The sequence below is a fragment of the Diabrotica virgifera genome, chromosome 5 (assembly GCF_917563875.1).
Source record: "Diabrotica virgifera virgifera chromosome 5, PGI_DIABVI_V3a".
Lineage (NCBI taxonomy): Eukaryota > Metazoa > Arthropoda > Insecta > Coleoptera > Chrysomelidae > Diabrotica > Diabrotica virgifera.
In genome coordinates, this window is record NC_065447.1 from 189,153,249 (window position 1) to 189,171,712 (window position 18,464).

The window sequence follows — 18,464 nt, forward strand, 5'->3', positions numbered from 1 at the left end:
GTGAACATTTTGTTTCATTAGTTTCTCTCATATCTTTCGTAACAAAGAAACTAGACGGTTTTACTCTTTATTGTTATGTATTTTAATTATGTTGTAATTATATATTGTAATTGTTATGTATTCACGAACATGATGTCAAAAAGAGATGGAGAAAATATTTTGACAGTTTATTAAATGAATAATTTGACAGAGAGCCTGTGGAGTTAACGGAGACAGTAACAGCAATGGTTACCAGAAAACAAACGAGGAAGCGGCTCAGGCGCTTCAAAAAATAAAGAAAGGAAAAGCAGTCGGATTAGATCATATTCCTGGGGAAGTATGGAAAGCATTGGGAGAGACAGGAATAAGTTGGCTAGCAGGTCTATTTAATAGAATTATGGAAGTTGGACAAATGCCAGACGAATGGAGAAGCAGTATATTAGTACCTGTCTACAAAAACAAGGGAGACGTACAACAATGTACAAACTACAGGGCTATAAATCTACTTAGCCACACCAAGAAAATATGGGAGAGAGTAATTGATAGACGGATACGTGAAGAAACCAAATATCGATAATCAATTTGGCTTTATGCAGGGCAGATCAACAACAGATGCAATTTTCATTGTAAGGGAACTGATGGAAAATACAGGAATAAAGAGACCAACGCTCATATGATATTCATTGATCTTGAGAAAGCATATGATAGAGTTCCTCGAGAGATTCTGTGGTGGGCACTCAATAAGAAAGGAGTCCCTGGCGAATATGTAAATATTGTGAGAGATATGTATGAGGGAGTAACGACTAGTGTTAGGACAGGTGTGGGAGAGACTGATAAATTTCAAGTGAAAGTAGGATTGCACCAAGGCTCAGTGCTTAGTCCTTATTAATTCTCATTAATTTTGGACCAGATAACAACGAAATTACAGGGTAGCATTCCATGGCCTCTAATGTATGCTGATAATGTAGTGTTAATAGGAAATAGTGAAAGAGACTTAGAACAAAAACCGGAACAGTGGAGACAAGCTCTGGAGGAAAAAGGTTTAAACTGAGTAGGACAAAAACAGAGTATTTGGAATGTTCATTTAAAGATGGAGTTACTACAAATAAAATGGTATTTTTGGATGGTAAAATGATTGTGAAAAGCAATAGTTTTAAGTACCTAGGATGGGTATTACAGAGTAATGGAGAAATAGATGGAGATGCATGCGGTAGAATTAGGGCTGGATGGATGAAGAGGAAAGAAGCGAGTGGTGTGTTGTGTGAAAGAAAAATTCCAATGAAGCTGAAGGGAAAATTCTATAAAACAGCCATAAGACCTGCTATGATGTACGGAACTGAATGTTGGGCAGTGGAAAAAAAAGAGGAACAACGAATGCATGTGGCGGAAATAAGAATGTTTAGATGGATAAGTGGAGTGACAAAGAAGGATAAAATTAGAAATGAGTATATTAGGGGAAGTCTAGGTATGGCACCAATTGATGCCAAAATGAGAGAGCATAGGTTAAGATGTCATGTTCAACGTCGAGACGTTAATCACCCAACACGAAGAATAGCTAAAGTGCAGATTCCTGGAAGGAGTAGGAGAGGAAGACCAAAGAAGACCTGAGGGGAGACGATAAGACAGGACATGTTGGTAAAGGGGATTAACATTGATATGACCCAAGATAGAATTGTGTGTCGAAATGCAATTAGGGAAGCCGACCCCGCATAGGGATAAGGCAAAGAGAATGATGATGATGATAATTGTTATGTATTTTAAGTGATGACATGCAATACATGAGAATGTCTTATCATACAATAACATGGAAGTTATTTCTTATTTATACTGCGAAAGGAACTGTGTTCAAAAAAATAATATCCTGTAAGTAATGTATTTCTCGCTATTTAAACAGCCTTCATGTGGACACCGAATCCGTACTTGCTCTCAAGGAAATTCCACCTCAAAACCTTTTAGAGCCTCCATTAAACAATCTCGACTGTCTTATGCTGCGCTGTGCATACCGCTCATTTGCCGCTGAGTAGAATAATTTTTAACGTTATGTGCCTTTCTGTTTTTAAAGATTTGTTAACTGTTATTTTTTATTTTGAATTTAGTTGTGCTTCAGTTAAAACATGTCATGTTAAAGAATATAACCGTCTATTTTCATTGTTTTCAAATATATCAGGAACATTCAAAACACGTAATAATTACGAACTATAAGACTACAATATGATTTCGATGCTTAACAAACTAAACATCACTAAAACATATCTTTTCCTCCACCCGGTATAAGTTCAAAAAAGAAGTTTGAGTAAACCTTTGCCCAACTGTGTAAATACTAAAGAAAGGTTTAAAATAATAGAAAAACAGCGAAAATCTAAAATCATATAAAAACAGCTAAATTCGATAATCCGTTCACGAAATGCCAAACTGAAATGCCAGATGTGATGCCAAATTTTTAAAACTATCTGTATATTATACCATAATATACGAGTAGTTTAGTATATCTCTCCGTGCATAACATTATCTTAAGTTAAATAAAGTATTCTTTAGACTTAACAACTTAATTAATTTAAGTTTTTACTTACCACTGATTGAGACATCTTGTTTGTTTTTTAATATCCTTTGTGAGACTATTGTGTAACAACTACAATCTGAGTTCAACAAGGCAAATATAGTTCATATGTAGCTGTGGCTATGCTAATTTTTTTTAGTTTGACCAGGGTTGGCTTGGTACATATCCGAATATAAGTATGACACTAACATATTTTATTGTATCGGCCGAAGCATGTGATATTCCTTTATCAGGAGATAGAAAAAGTATTCAGCATTAAAGCAAAGTAATTAAAAGCAAATTAAAAGAAACTTGTATTAGTATATATATCGACAAAAGATTAATTTTTTGTTGTCTTTGTACCTAGCATACATAAACCGAATTCTTATAAAAATGAAGTAAAATGAAATGACAATATTTAGTAGATAATACAGAGTAACAGTGGCGGAGGAAATACTAATATTCAAAACGGGTACTCAAATTTTCCAAATAAGTCACACTAGCAGTTCCAATTAGTCACACCAGCACAATTATTGGCAAATAATTATCCTATTATACCTGATCAGTCAAATACGTATAATCGTAGACTAGGAGATATTAGATACAAGATCAGCCACGATTTTTTGAGTTTTGCCCTTTGCAATACTGGAAGGTTAGAGGAGGTACACAGAAAATTTGTGGAAAAATCCACAAGTTTTCTGTGACATTTTGTGTGAAAATTAGATTCTCCTTGGAAAAAAAAATGAGGTGTTGCAATGCATTTCCGAGTCCTGCCGTATCCATAGAATGACAGAATACTACTGATTCTACAAAAAATGTTAAATTACATGAGCATTTCATTATTTTCATTGTATTTGCGTATATTCATTAAGAATTGTCCATATAGTAACTGGAGAAACCTTAGCACAAAATACGAAGATTTAACCTAAAACACTTAAATAAAATAATCTGCCTTATTAACCGGGAGATATTAACAGAAGTTCAACCACGATTTTCTAAGTCCTGCCCTTTGCAATAAAGGAAGGTTAGAGAAGGTACTTACAATTTGTGGAAAAATCCATTGGTTTCCTGTGACATTTTCCTGTGAAAATTAGATTTTCTATGAAAAAAAATTGGGAGTTGCGATGAATTTTTAAGTCCTGCCATATCCATAGAATAACAGGATACTATCTATTTTATGAAGAAATTTTTTTGGGCAGGACGGTTGCAAAAGGACTAAGGGAGTATACAGATATACAAACATGTAATGAAAATAATGAAATTTTCATAATTTTCTAAGTCCTGCCAACTTAATAAATTAATCATATTTATTTCAAAATGACCAAAAAGAAATGTTGGCATGACGTCACCTAATGTTTAACTTCACTTGTTTCTTGGAAAATTCTGTATACAATTTTCACTCTGGTTCCGTGATTTTCTAAGTCATAAAATAGATTTTGTTATAAAATAAATAGTTTCAGTAGACATTATTCAAAATGGCAGGATGTTTAGTTACACCTTTTTTACTATATATAGTTAAAAAATGTGTAAGAAAATTCGTGGAAAATTACACGACTTTCTAAGTCATGCCATTTCGAACATATCTCAAGAAGGCTAATATAAATCTAATTTCAAAGAGGCAGGATGGTTGTATAGTTATTTCGTATAAAAAAAGTTAAATTGTGTGTCTTTAAAATTATTTCAGGGTGTTATACAAACATATTCATATCACCACAATTTTCTGAGTCATGCCATGTCGAGTATGCTTAAAAAACACTAATCTAAAACCGTTTAAAACTTGTCAGGATAACCGCAAAGATGAATAATACAAAAAATTAATTGGTATATCATTATAACAATCGTATCCTATTAAATATTATTTTCCTGAATAATGTCTCGGAATTTTTACACACTTTTCAAATCTAATAGCAAACTGTAACATCTTTATTTTAAGTGATTAGATCATATTTTTATCTAAGTAAACGCAATAAAAGTAAATAAACAAGTTTTACAATTTATTGGTTATAGTAGGAAATTTACCTACCCATTATATTATACAGGGTGTCCAGAAACTCTCATAACAAACGAAAACCGGAGATTCCTCAGATAATTTTAAGAAAATTTAACTTAATTCACCCCGTTCAAAAATGCTTCCGTGGAAAGCTAGAGCTCTTTAAAGATGGCGTCTTGTAATTCATCATCGTCATAATTCAACCCGGATCTATCCACTGCTGGATATAGGTCTCCCTCAGTCTTCTCCATGCATTTCTGTCCTGTGCTGTCTGCGTCAAGTTTCTGTCGATCCGTTTGATGTCATCAGACGATCTGGTTGGCGGACGACCTCTACTTCGATATGCTTCGTCTAGAAGAATCATACTTCGATATGCTTCGTCTAGAAGAAGCATATCGAAGTCTTGTAATTAGTTTCTTTAAAATAGCTCCAGAATGCTTTTATTTGGAAAAACGAAAACTGGTACACTTATTGATCTTCCAGAGATCAATTGTCAAAGGTCAATTATCAATTGTCAATTTTTAGTACCGGTCATAGGGGTCCGTTTTGGGTACGGAAACGGATGATTTATCGAATACTTTTCTGTCTAACTTTTAAGCATTTCTGACACTGTATTATTAAATTCTCGGATAGTTTTTTACTAAAAGGAATTTTTGCTTTAACTCAGAAGAATACGCAGTTTTCTAGAAAAATCGATTTGAAAAATTTTTCGTTTTTTGGTTTTTGAGTTTAAAAGAATTTAGAAAAATTCTATTTGGGAAAACGAAAACTGCTACGTTTATTTCTCCTCCAGAGATGAATCGATTTTATCAATTGTGAATTTCTAGTACTGGTCATAGGCATCCGTCTTGGGTAGATCAAGGGATATTTTACCTCATAACTTATTGGTCTTTAAATTTTTAGACATTTTTGAGAGTAGAGTATTAAATTATGAGGTATTCTAGTACTAAAAGTTACTCTTGCTTTGAGTCGGCAAATACACCGTTTTTTTTAATTTTTTTTTAAATTTTTTTCAAATTCAACAAACGAAAAATTTAAAATGGATTTTTCCAGAAAACCGTGCATCCTACTGACTTAAAGCAGAAGTACCTTTTAGTACTAGAATACCTCACAATTTAATAATCTAGTGTCAAAAATACCTAAAATGGAAATACAAAAAAGATTCCTATGACTGGTACTAGAGATTCGCAATTGATGGAATCAATTTATCTCTGGAAGAAAAAAAGGCGGACCAGTTTTTGTCTTTCGAAATGGAAGCGTTCTGGAGATATAAAAACTTATTACAACGCGCCATCTGTAAAGAGCTTTAGCTCCCTTAGGCAGGCCGCACATCAAAGAAACATAAAACGTAAATCACGTTTCATGGAAATAAAACACTGCTAAACAAATAGACGTCCGGCCGTTTATGCGACTCTCCGAAAATAAAAATGTTTTATGAGCATGAAACACACTCGTTTCATTGGTAGGCGGACTTTAAGATTTGTTTAGCCGTGTTTTATTTTCATGAAACGTTGTTTTTTGTTATCAATATATTTTTGTTGCATAGCAATTTTATCCCGCCTTCTTACTTCCCACAATATACACATGCATATAACAGGCGCTAAGTTGCGGCACTCAACTGGTTTTCCTGATATTGTAGGATTGTAGATATTGTCCTGATATTGTTTCCTATATTTAATAGCAAAATGTCCTAACACTAACAACACCAGAATAAATCGATTTTTAAATACAGCACCTATCTGCTTGCAAATTTTTGCATTGTGTTCAGGATAACATCAGGAAAAGGTGTACAATATAAAAATGGGTGGAAATTGCATTTAAGTGCATAACATGCATCCAAAAATGCATAAACCTGTCAAAATCAGTGTATTAAGGGCAAAATTTTGTTATTTGGGAGGTTTATGGAGTTACGAATACACAAGCAGAACCGACCTCCGAATCACCTAGTGCCCAGAGTTGCTGTTAAGGCACGTCGTCTGGAGTTTCGTGGGATATCGGCAATAAATTAAAGCAAACAGATTATTCGAGGGTTTTTGGGATGGCCAAACACGAATATGACATTACAATTGACCCTCGGAGTACCTGGTGCCCAGGGTGACTGATCTCGAATTTAGAGGGTTTTTGGAGGTCGATTCTGATGGCGTATTCATCTTCAGCAACCACAAAACTCCTCGAGTAATCTACTCGCATCACTTTAGTGTCTGAAAGCCTCGAAATTTAAGAATATGGCGTGTATATCAGTCACCCCGAGCACTAGGTAAAGATCTGTTCTAATGTGACATTCTTATTCAGAAACCCCAAAAACCACCTGAGTAATCTGTCTGTATCAATTTACTGCCGAAATTAGTATATAAATATGGTATAGAAAATGCTTAACAAATAAAGAGGTACCATAAAATATCATTTTATTATAATACTAAAATACAGGGTGTCCTATTTAAGAAAACTCAGAAAATACTCATTCCGAGTTTCAACCAACCCCGTATACTAAAATTAAACATTTTGGTATACTATTAATAACTGACAATAGTAGACTATATTAAAAATCGTTTAAACATAAATTAATAGAAGTTTGGATATCAAATCACTAACAATATGTATAGGGTTTGAATGTTCCTACAATATTAACAAAAAAACGTAATTATATTTTAAACTACCTCGTATAATATTTCAAAACACTATATTTTATTAAAGAGAACATTGAGTAGAATCCAAAAATGTAAAAATATACAGGGTATTCCATTAAAAAAAACATAAATTTGTGTCACCCTCTCAAAACGGGTAGCCCTGTATATTAAAAAATACTGTTAAATCATAGTCCTATCTGTGGCCCATGTTTTACCTAAATAAATTTTTTCATATATCTTACGACAAACGAGTAATTGGACTTTGTCACACTAATGCCCCACCCTGTATACAAAATAACCATAAAACCATCCTGCCTCTTTGTAAATAGACTTATATTAAGATTCTTGAAACATGTGCAAAATGGCATGACTCAGAAAATCGTTGACTTTTTCACGAATTTTCTTACAAATCTAGGACTCCTGCCGTCTTACAAGAACCATTTAACCTTCCTGCCGAGTACCGAAAAGGTATTGATTGATTTAAGTATTATAACTTTTTAAAAGCAGGACTAAGAAAATCACGGAATCAGGGTGAAAATTTTTCGCAGAATATTCCAAGGGATAATTATACTTAAACATTAGGAGACGTCACGCCAATATTTTTTTTGAGCATTTTGAGATAAATATGTTTAGTTTATTTAGTTGGCAGGACCTAGAAAATCATGAAAATTTCATTATTTTCCTTACATGTTTGTATACATATATACTCCGTTACCCCGTTTGCAACCCTCCTGCCCAAAAAATGTACTTCATAAAATCGATAGTATCCTGTCTATCTACGGATATGGCAGGACTTAGAAATTCATCGCAAAACCCTATTTTTATTTTTTGGGAAAATCTCATTTTTACAGGAAAATATCACAGGTTTGTGGATGTTTCCACAGATTGTAAGTACATCGTCTACCCTTCCAGTATTGCAAAAGTCAGGACTTAGAAAATCGTGGCGGAACTTCTGTATAATATCTCCCAGTCTATTACCGAGATACAGAGTGTTTTATTACAAATATTCTAAAATGATTTTTGCCCATTGTTAAAACACTTTTTAATATTTTTTGTTAAAACTTGATACATAGTTTACACATGTTAGGATACTTGAACGAACTTGTCTTAAAATATAGTTTCCGTTGTTACCAGAGGCGTGCTGTAGGGATATATACTTCATTTTCGCTCCTTTTTCCCCTCACAATCTACCCCACTAAGTATTTAAAAAACAAATTGAAACTAGTTGTTTTAAAATCAATAGCATGAAAAATTTTAACGTAAAACGAATAATGTTTAAATTGTTTTTTTTTTTGTAGTTAGTGATATCACTTCTAGTCTTTAGACCAGGTTGAGTTTGCGTGGGCACATTCCTAATAAAATTGTCAATATTTTGTTGTGGTCGGTTGCTCCATTCTTCAAGAGCAGCTTGTACTAGCCGTGTGGTGTTTTGTGGATTTTCCCGGCGAGCTCTAATTTTTCTTTTAAGCATATCCCACAAATACTCTACAGGATTAAGCTCGGGTGAGCAAGCAGGCTACTCCGAACAAGGGATACCCTCTGCTTTAATGCCTCTAGTCACTCTAATGGTATGTGGAGGTCCATTATCATGCACGAAAATTAAATTTTCTCCTGTTGCACCTCTCCAGAGCCCAACTACAGGTTATCAACCGGTGTCGTAAAATTGGTCGAGAACACTTCGTCGACGAAAAATTAGTCGACAACATTTGGTCGACAAACAGTTGATCGAATGCACAATTCATCGAATGTACAATTCGTCGACGAACATTTGGTCGAATGCATTTTTCGTCGACAAAGACCCAAAGGGCGGAAACACGAAAACATGTAAGTCAATTTCTTTGTACCATACCAAAAAAATTATTTTATAGACTGCCAGTCCTAAGCCTTGGATAAAGTGTGAAGGGAAGTTTATTCTCACGATTTCTTTACTTTTTTGTTGATATTGACTGATTATTGCAGTCAAAAACATTGTAAGGAAATGCCTCGATTTCCTAACAATTTATTTACCCCAGCATCTTGCATAGTTCGTCTTGTCCGCAAGTGCCCCCAAATTTGACTTGTCCGGAAATGATCCGTTCGCAACTGTGCCGACACCAAATACAACATCACTAATTAAAATATCGGTTTCTATTTGACGCATCCAATTTTTTTATTAAATTTAAAAATAATTAAGATTTAGAAAAAAATTAACAAAAGCCCAAAAAAAAATTAAATCAGATATGTATAATACAATATTCACGTTAACAAATTAAAAACCAATAATCCGTGGTTTGCCACCATTAATCCCTTTTAGGTCTGGATCCCGCGTATGAAAAAAAAGTTGATTAATACCAAGCTGAAAATTTGTTAATAGCTTAAGGGTGTCTAGTCGGACAAACTTTGATATATGGGAACACTGCAACAGGGGAAGTTTTAATTGTGGAACAGGTTAAAAATTTGGAACGGTCAGACCACGAAAACGGCACATGTATTTTGTCCGACAGAACAGACTTAAACTTTCCGAACAGATATTAAACTCTCGTGCAAAAATCATACTGGTATTTATCACCAAATGGGCGTTTTAATGAGTGGAACATGTAGAATATATCAAATGACAGGAATTATGACAGGTGATAAATAGCAGTCTGTTCTGTCGGACAAAATAAATGTGCCGTTTTCGTGGTCTGACCGTTCCAAATTTTTAACCTGTTCCACAATTAAAACTGCCCCTGTTCCAGTGTTCCCATATATCAAAGTTTATCCGACTAGACACCATTCAGCTATTAACAAATTTTCAGCTTGCTATTAATCAACTTTTTTTTCATACGCGGGATCCAGACCTATTTATCCTAAAGATAAATAACGGTTTGTCGACAAAAAATCCATTCGATCAAATGTCCGTCGACGAATTGTGCATTCGATGAATTATAGTGCATTCGACCAACTGTTTATCGACCAAATGTTGTCGACTAATTTTTCGTCGACGAAGTGTTCTCGACCAACTTTCCTAGACCCGTTATCAGCATACCTATGAGCAGTTAAAGTTGACTGGATGAAAATTAAAGAGTATTTTCACGGATCACAATTCCTCTTCAGAACATTACACCTCCCCTTTTATATTTGTGAACAGATCTGGCAGTTTTCGTTCTTGCTTGTCTTCCTCGACCTCCAAGTACACGATTTCGTGGGTCATCTGATTTTACATAAATCCTGGCTTTTACTGAATATAGCACATTTTGTCAACTCCCAATGTTCCAGTTTTGGTGGTGAAGACGCCAATTTAGGAGATCAATCTTATGCTGCCTGGATAACTCGGGAACATATAACTGTCTCCTGCTGTATACTTCTAAGCACGAACTCTTCTTCTAATCGGTTCAACTGAAATAGTTACACATGTAGCTTCCAAAAGCTGCCTTTGGAGCTGCTGGCGAGAAATGGTTGGGTGTCTATCAGCTGATTGGACAATTAAACGATCGTGGCGAGCCGTTATTACTTTTTGGCGACTTTACTTTGCTTTATTTTTGAGCTTTCCTAGTTCCTGTTATCTAGTATTTGTTTTGGACAGAACGCCCTGTGTTAGGCCTAGCTCTGCAGCTATGTCCCTCTGAGTCCATTACTTCTTCCACAAGACCAATAATCTTTCCACGTTGTTAGTTCTATAACACCACATGAAGCATATTTTCGTTTTTGGACGCAAAAGTTAGTTTATTTATTTTCGTTAAATTTGCACCTCAAGCAAATAACCTATACCGTACCGAGCTGTTCCCGATTGTCTTATAGATTTTGGTTATTTTCAAAAAAAACCTTTATTCTTAGCAACAATAAGAAGTTTTTTCAAAATAAATAAATATTGTTTTGAAATACATGGTGATTGCATATAAGTTTGGGTGTATGTCTTTTAAACTACATTCAATAAGACTATGTGTTTAAAATACATAATCTTATTTAATCCATTACATTAAAACGCAAATAACTTGAAAACTATTTACTCTATCGCATTGAGACAAAGAATGATATTTACGTAAAAATTAACGGAGAATAAAAAAACATCCTGAAATGATTATTACGACAGTGGCGTAGATTGTAACGGGAGAAAAGGGGTGAAAAGGAAGTAGATATCCCTACTGCACGCCTCTGGCAACAGCGGAAAACTATTTTTTCACACTAGTTAAAGTATCCTAACATGTGTAAACTGTGTGTCAAGTGTGAACAAAAAATATTAGAAGGTTCTTTAACAATGGACTAAAATCGTTTTAGAACATTTGTAGTAAAACATTCTGTATCTCGGTAAGGAAGAATATTTTATTTAAGTGTTTTGAGTAAAATTTTTGTATTTTGTGATAAGTTTTCTCCAGTTATGATATGGACAATTCTTAATGAAACACCCTGTATACAGAGAGAGGCCCAAAATTATGTAGTAAATTCATTTTCTCTAAAATGGACCATTTTGAAGATAAATCCCGAAAGAGGTCAATTTTGATTTTTAAATTTTAATTTTTTCGCAGACATATCATTCTAGTGACGTCATCGATCTGGGCATGATCACGTAATCGATGATTTTTTTAAATGGTAATAATTCATGTGGTAGCTCATTTGAAAGATTGGTCAATTCTCTATTCATTAATATAAACAATAACATCATTATTTAGGTATAAAATTTAAAAACTTTATTTGACAAATAAACATTGATTTTCACTCATATTAAATGTTAAATTTTTCAAGGAGTAAGTGGGAGGTTGTTTGACATTTAATTTAATCTCTGAAATAAACATTTTTTCATATTTTGTGACAGCTATGAAATGTATTTTGAGTTAAATAATTTACACACATTCTTCTTCTTGCGTCAATTAATTTAATTTAATTAATTAGTTAAAATATTAGTTAAAATAATTATTAAGTTTAACTTATTTTTTTTGCCACCCTTTATAAATAATGATGTTAATGTTTATATTTTTGAATATAGAATTGAACAACCTTTCACATGAGCTACCACTGGACCACTATTGTTATTTAAAAAATCATCGATTACGTCATCACGTCCAGATTGATGACCTTACTAGTATGATATTATATTTCCCAAAAAAATTATAATTTAAAAATAAAAATCGATCTGTTTCGGGACTTATCTCCAAAATCGACCTTTCTAGGGAAAATTAATTTATTCCATAATTTTGTCCCTCACTATAATATGTACCTGTATATTCCCTTAGCATTTTACAACACTCCTGCCGAAAAAATGTTGTTCATAAAATCGATAGTATCCTGTCATTCTATGGATCTGGATAAGAATGCATTTTTTGTATGAAGTTTTTAAAAATTGTCTCATGGCTAGGGCTCACAAAGTTTCCTGGTGCGTTCACGAATCGAATGCAAAAGAATTATTAGGATTCGTCTCGTCGTTTTTTTTTCTGAGGTTCAGTGATTTATTGCTTCGACTAATACTCAGTTATTTTTATCCAATATTATTGCAAATGTAAGCAGTATATCTGATAAAAATCCTATTTCCGATGAGTTGATTACAAACAAGGTATTTTTGCGCGCTAATAGTGATAATAAAACTTATACTGATAATGAAACTTAATTAGTCAACTATAATTACATTCATGTCCGGAAGATTACAATGAATGAAAGCAAATCAGCACATGTTGATTTCACTAATAATAAAAACATATACTCTACGCACCAATTAAAAATAATAAACAAGATATTCCTCAGGGCAACACAGCTAAATGCCTGGGCTCAACGCTAGACATATAGGCGAGCGGCAGCAATCCCTAAAATTACGTTATATCGACGTTACGTTATGCCGAATGACAAATTTTTCTCATACTGTATGTTTTCAAGATTGCTTAATTCGAATATGAAGTTTATTTTTAACTAGAATTGGTGGAACATGTCCAAAAATCAAATTTTATGCAAAAATGCGAAAAATAAATTATGATGATTTTTCAAATTTACCTCGCTCTATCTTTGGTCGCTGTTAATATTTCCTTTTAAAAATTTTACTGTATCGTCTTTGAAGTATTTAAATAACAACGAGATTTATCCAAAATGCTTAAACGAGTTAAAAGAGAAGTTGTTAATTTTTAAACATTTTGTCGTCAGATTTCGTCTCTTTCATGTTTATTTGCTCCACTATTGCTTCACGATATTGATATGATATGCAATAATTATTAAAGTGAATTTAATTAATTGTAGATATTTTACCTGTAATACTGCATTTTAGTAATTAATTTTATTTACTACATACAATTGTTTACCTTTTAATAACGTAACCTTATTCTTACTTTGTCTTTTTATTCTTTTTTGGGCTATGGCCTTGACAATTATCCAGCAACCAGGACTAATATAATTGGCCAATATAATTAAAAGTGCGAAAAATGTTGCTGAGCTATGAAACCAGGTGTCGCTTTTCCGAACTTGAACGGTCCCAATACGAAAGAGTTACACTTGAGAATATTTGGGGAATTTACGTTTCTTTAGATATTTAAATCTCATTTCCAACAACATCGTACTCCTAGAAGATCTGTAATGTCGAGCCAATCTTCGAGTTGATAGTCGTACCTGTTTTTTGCTCCTTTAACCAATCTCTCTGACCTCTGTGCAGTAAATCCACTTTTAGTCTTGGCGGATTATCGGAGAATAGGCCATTTTTGGGAAAAGTTATTTACCAGCAATTTTATTGCTGGAATCGAATCTTATAATTGTATATATCAATAATATAGGTATGCAAAGTCCGCAGATAGTGTGCTACTTTTTTTATAAACAAAATGGCGCCCGAAAATCGTGTTTTTTTCAATTTTTGCTCTATAACTCCAAATATTTCAACTTTACACCAAAAACACTCAAATAAAAATTCACCGCAATTAAATTCTGCATAGAGACGTGTTTTTCTCGATTTATTTCGACGAAAACTTTCTCCGGAAAAAGCGGGTTTTTCCAACAAAATCTTTAATTTTCAACTAAACTTTTAGATAAGTAATTGTTAATAAATAATTAAATAGCTTGGTAATGTAAAATCCCTTTTCATATAGAGTATAATCCCAGAAGCTGATGAAAATTGAATAAACAGTTTAGCAACAATTGAATTGTTAATTAAAAATTTACGGTCACTATAATAACGACAATAATTATGATACATAAAAACAGCTATGATTTTTTCATAAAAAGACACTATACCTATCTAATGTATTTTACAGAATTGATATTTGGACTATTTAAGCGGCCTCAGGAATATTTTAAAATTATAAAGAATTTTTTGGCTTATAAACAAATAAACAATCTCGGAAAATATTAAACTAAATTAAATTGAAAAAACGGTATTCGAAAAACAGCGGTAGGACGCTTCTTCTAAAAGAAAAACGTTTAATTATGATGAGTAGTTCCTGAGATACAACCGGTCAAAGTTGACCGGAATTTACGGCAAAGATATAAACAATAGGATCATAATTTTCAAACCATCACCTTTTTATTTTGTCCTCTTTCTCCACACCAATTTTCATATCCTTAAAATACTTATAACATATATTATTATAATAAAAACTATCGATAATACGTGTGAAAATTGCCAAAAATAGCAAAATTCCAATCAAAAATTAGGTTGGAGAAAATGTAACCCTCAAAGTTCAAAATCGGTATACGTTAAAAAAATGCATTTTCTCGGCTTCCCATGGAGCAATTTCCTTCATTCTTTTTTTGTTCCCAAGTAACTCGAGTAGAGCCATCTAACTAACGCATTATGAAATGTCAAACTTGCTTTTGTTTTGTTATAATAAATTTATTCATTTATTATAACACAAAATTTTAATTTGTTTAAATAAAAATTGTTTAAATAATTATACAGCTTTCAAATGAGAATATTTATGTTGTTAACTTTAAAAGGTACACTTGTAGTAAGTTTATCTAAAAAAAAGCCTACAACTGGAAAAATATGTAGTTTTCTCTTCTTATAAATAAATTAATATATTATAACAAAACAAAAGCAAGTTTGTTTACTCTAGTTACTTATGAACAAAAAAAGAATGAAGAAAATTGCTCCATGGGAAGCCGAGAAAATGCATTTTTTTAACGTATACCGATTTTGAACTTTGAGGGTTACATTTTCCCCAACCTAATTTTTGATTGGAATTTTGCTGTTTTTGGCAATTTTCACACGTATTATCGATAGATTTTATTATAATAATATATGTTACGAGTATTTTAAAGATATGAAAATAGGTGTGGAGAAAGAGGACAAAAATAAAAAGTTGATGGTTGTAAAAATTATGATCCTATTGTTTATATCTTTGCCGTAAATTTCGGTCAACTTTGACCGGTTGTATCTCAGGAACCACTCGTCATAATTAAACGTTTTTTCTTTTAAAAGAAGCGTCCTGCCGCTGTTTTTTGAATACCGCTTTCACAATTTAATTTAGTATAATATTTTCCGAGATATTCTATTTGTTTATAAGCCAAAAAAAATGTTTATAATTTTATAATATTCCTGAGGCCGCTTAAATATACCAAATTCAATTCTGTAAAGTACATTAGATAGGTATAGCGTCTTTTTATGAAAAAATCATAGTTATTCTTATGCACCATAATTATTGTCGTTATTATAGCGACCGAAATTTTTAATTACCAATTCAATTATTGCTAAACGGTTCATTCAATTTCCATCGGCTTCTGGAATTATAATATATACAAAAAGGGCTTTTACATTACCAAGTTATTTAATTATTGATTAACAATTACTTATCTAAAATTTTAGTTGAAAATTAAAGATTTTTTTGGAAAAACCCGCTTTTCCGGGGAAAGTTTTCGTCGAAGTGAATCGCGAAAAACACGTCTCTATGCAGAATTTAATTGCGGTGAATTTTTATTTGAGTCTTTTTGGTGTAAAGTTAAAATCTTTGGAATTATAGAGCAAAAATTGAAAAAAACGCGATTTTCGGGCGCCATTTTGTTTATAAAAAAAGTAGCACACTATCTGCGGACTTTGCATACCTATATTATTAATACATACAATAATAAGATTCGATTCCAGCAATAAAATTGCTGGTAAATAACTTTTCCTTGTATTTTGCTAATTAGCCCAGGGTATTTTTGATAAATTGAGATATGGTATTCGTTGCTACCACTCGTTTATTGTTCTATAAATGGTTATGCGTAAAATATTTTCGTTCTGGATTATTCGACAGATTTCAGCTATGGGTACCAGCCCACCCAACAACTTATGGGTACCAGCCCAATACTCTTTCGTATTTCTAATTGATACATCTTAAAGCGAAAACTTTGGAATAAATAAATCTTAACTGACAGTAGAAAAAGTAAATAAACTTTTGTTTCCTAAGTTAACTTGGTATTATTTTGTTTACGTTAAAATTAAAGCCAATGAAGTTTGTGCCAAACTTTTAGGACATCCGTTATTACTCGAAGTATTTTACGTTTCCACACCAGCAATAATTTATTTACTTCTATTTTTATTAGCGTCCATTTTTCGCTTCCATAGGAGAATGCTGGTCGTACTATAGTTGTTTATACCTGGATATTTGCATCTCACATAATACACTAAGCGCCAAAATTAACGCACCACCTTAAAAATTGGACATTTTTAATGTCTCATATTTCCTAAACCTATTCTCCGATTTTAGTGATTTTTTTAATAGGTTATAGCTTTATTCATCAAAAATATCTATGTAATAATATTGTTGCTAAACAGATAAGTGTCATTGTATACCGGGTGTAACAATTATAGTGTGTTTTTTCCTCAAAGTTTGGAACACCCTGTGGAATATTCTAGCGTATATAAAATATTGAAATTAAAACTCAGCTAGAACCTTAGGTTATCTTAACATTTTGCTTTTTGATTCATTCGCTTATGTTGGATAATAAAAAAGTTAGGTACCTTAACAACTAGCAACGTTTTTCATCAATACAGGGTGTTTCTAAATAAGTGCGTCAAACTTTAATGGGCAATTCTCCATGAAATATAATGACCGTTTGCTTTATAAACATATGTCCGCAAATGCTTCGTTTCCGAGATACGGGATGTTGAATTTTTTCGTACAAACTGACGATTTATTTATTGCTCTAAAACCGGTTGAGATATGCAAATGAAATTTGGTAGATTTTTAGAGGTAGTTATTGGGCATTTTTGGCATACAATTAAGAATTTTATATTCACCATTGGCGTGCATACAGGTAATGTGACCGGGTAATATGACCCGTATGCACGCCAATGGTGAATATAAAATTCTTAATTGTACGTCAAAAAATGCGCAATAATTACCTCTTAAAACCCACCAAATTTCATTTGCATATCACAACCGGTTTTAGAGCAATAAATAAATCGTCAGTTTGTAAGAAAAAATTTAACATACCGTATCTAGGAAACGAAGCATTTGCGGAAACATGCTTATAAAGTAAGCGGTCATTATTTTTGCATGCAGAATTACCCCTCAAAGTTTGTCGCACTTATTTAAAAACACCCTGTATTGATGAAAAACATTGCTAGTTGTTAAAGTACCTAACTTTTTTATTATCCAACATAAGCGAATGAATCAAAAAGCAAAATGTTAAGATAACCTAAGGTTCCAGTTGAGTTTTAATTTAAATATTTTATATACGCTAGAATATCCCACAGGGTGTTCCAAACTTTGAGGAAAAAACACACTATTATTTTTATACCCGGTATACAATGACACTTATCTGTTTAGCAACAATATTACTACATCGATATTCCTGAAGAATAAAGCTATAAAATATTTAAAAAATCACTAAAATCGGACAACAGGTTTAGGAAATATCAGACATTAAAATTGTCCCATTTTTAAGGTGGTGCGTTAATTTTGGCGCTTAGTGTATTTGCACCCTGCAAAATACCTGCATTTTTTTGGGTATTTAAAACTTCTTATTCTTCTTGTAGTACCTATCCGTTTTGGATGTTGGCGACCACCATGGCAATCTGTACTTTGCACATGGCTGCTTTGAAAAGATTGGTGGTTGTTGGGTTGAACCACGTACGTAGATTTTTCAGCCAGGAAATCTTTCACCCTCCTGGTCCCGGTTTTACTTCTACTTTTTCCTGCAAGATTAGTTGCAGCAGTCCATATCTTTCGTTGTTCTCATGATATGACCGAGGTATCCGATTTTTGCTGTTATTATTATGGTTCTCTTTTTCTTTTTTAATTCTCAACAAAAATCCCTAATTAGTAACGTGGTCGGTATAAGCTATCTTCAGAATTCGACGATAAAGCCACATTTCCAAAGCTTCAATATTCTTGCAGGTGACGTCTGTGAGAGTCCACGACTCAACTCCGTTTAAAACTACTACTTCGATTTGGACTTGGGTTGATAACTAATAAACAATGCC

General features: G+C 32.8%; 1 protein-coding gene across 1 annotated transcript in view; it reads right to left on the reverse strand.

Annotated features, from left to right (window-relative positions):
* Positions 1 to 2,761, reverse strand: part of LOC114330212 (cytochrome P450 4g1-like) — a 70,775-nt gene extending 68,014 nt beyond the window's left edge. Inside the window, exon 1 of the mRNA XM_028279532.2 lies at positions 2,550 to 2,761. Coding sequence (XP_028135333.2) covers positions 2,550 to 2,564 — 15 coding nt within the window. The 5' untranslated portion in view covers positions 2,565 to 2,761. The remainder of the gene's footprint in view (positions 1 to 2,549) is intronic.
* Positions 2,762 to 18,464: the final 15,703 nt, after the last annotated feature.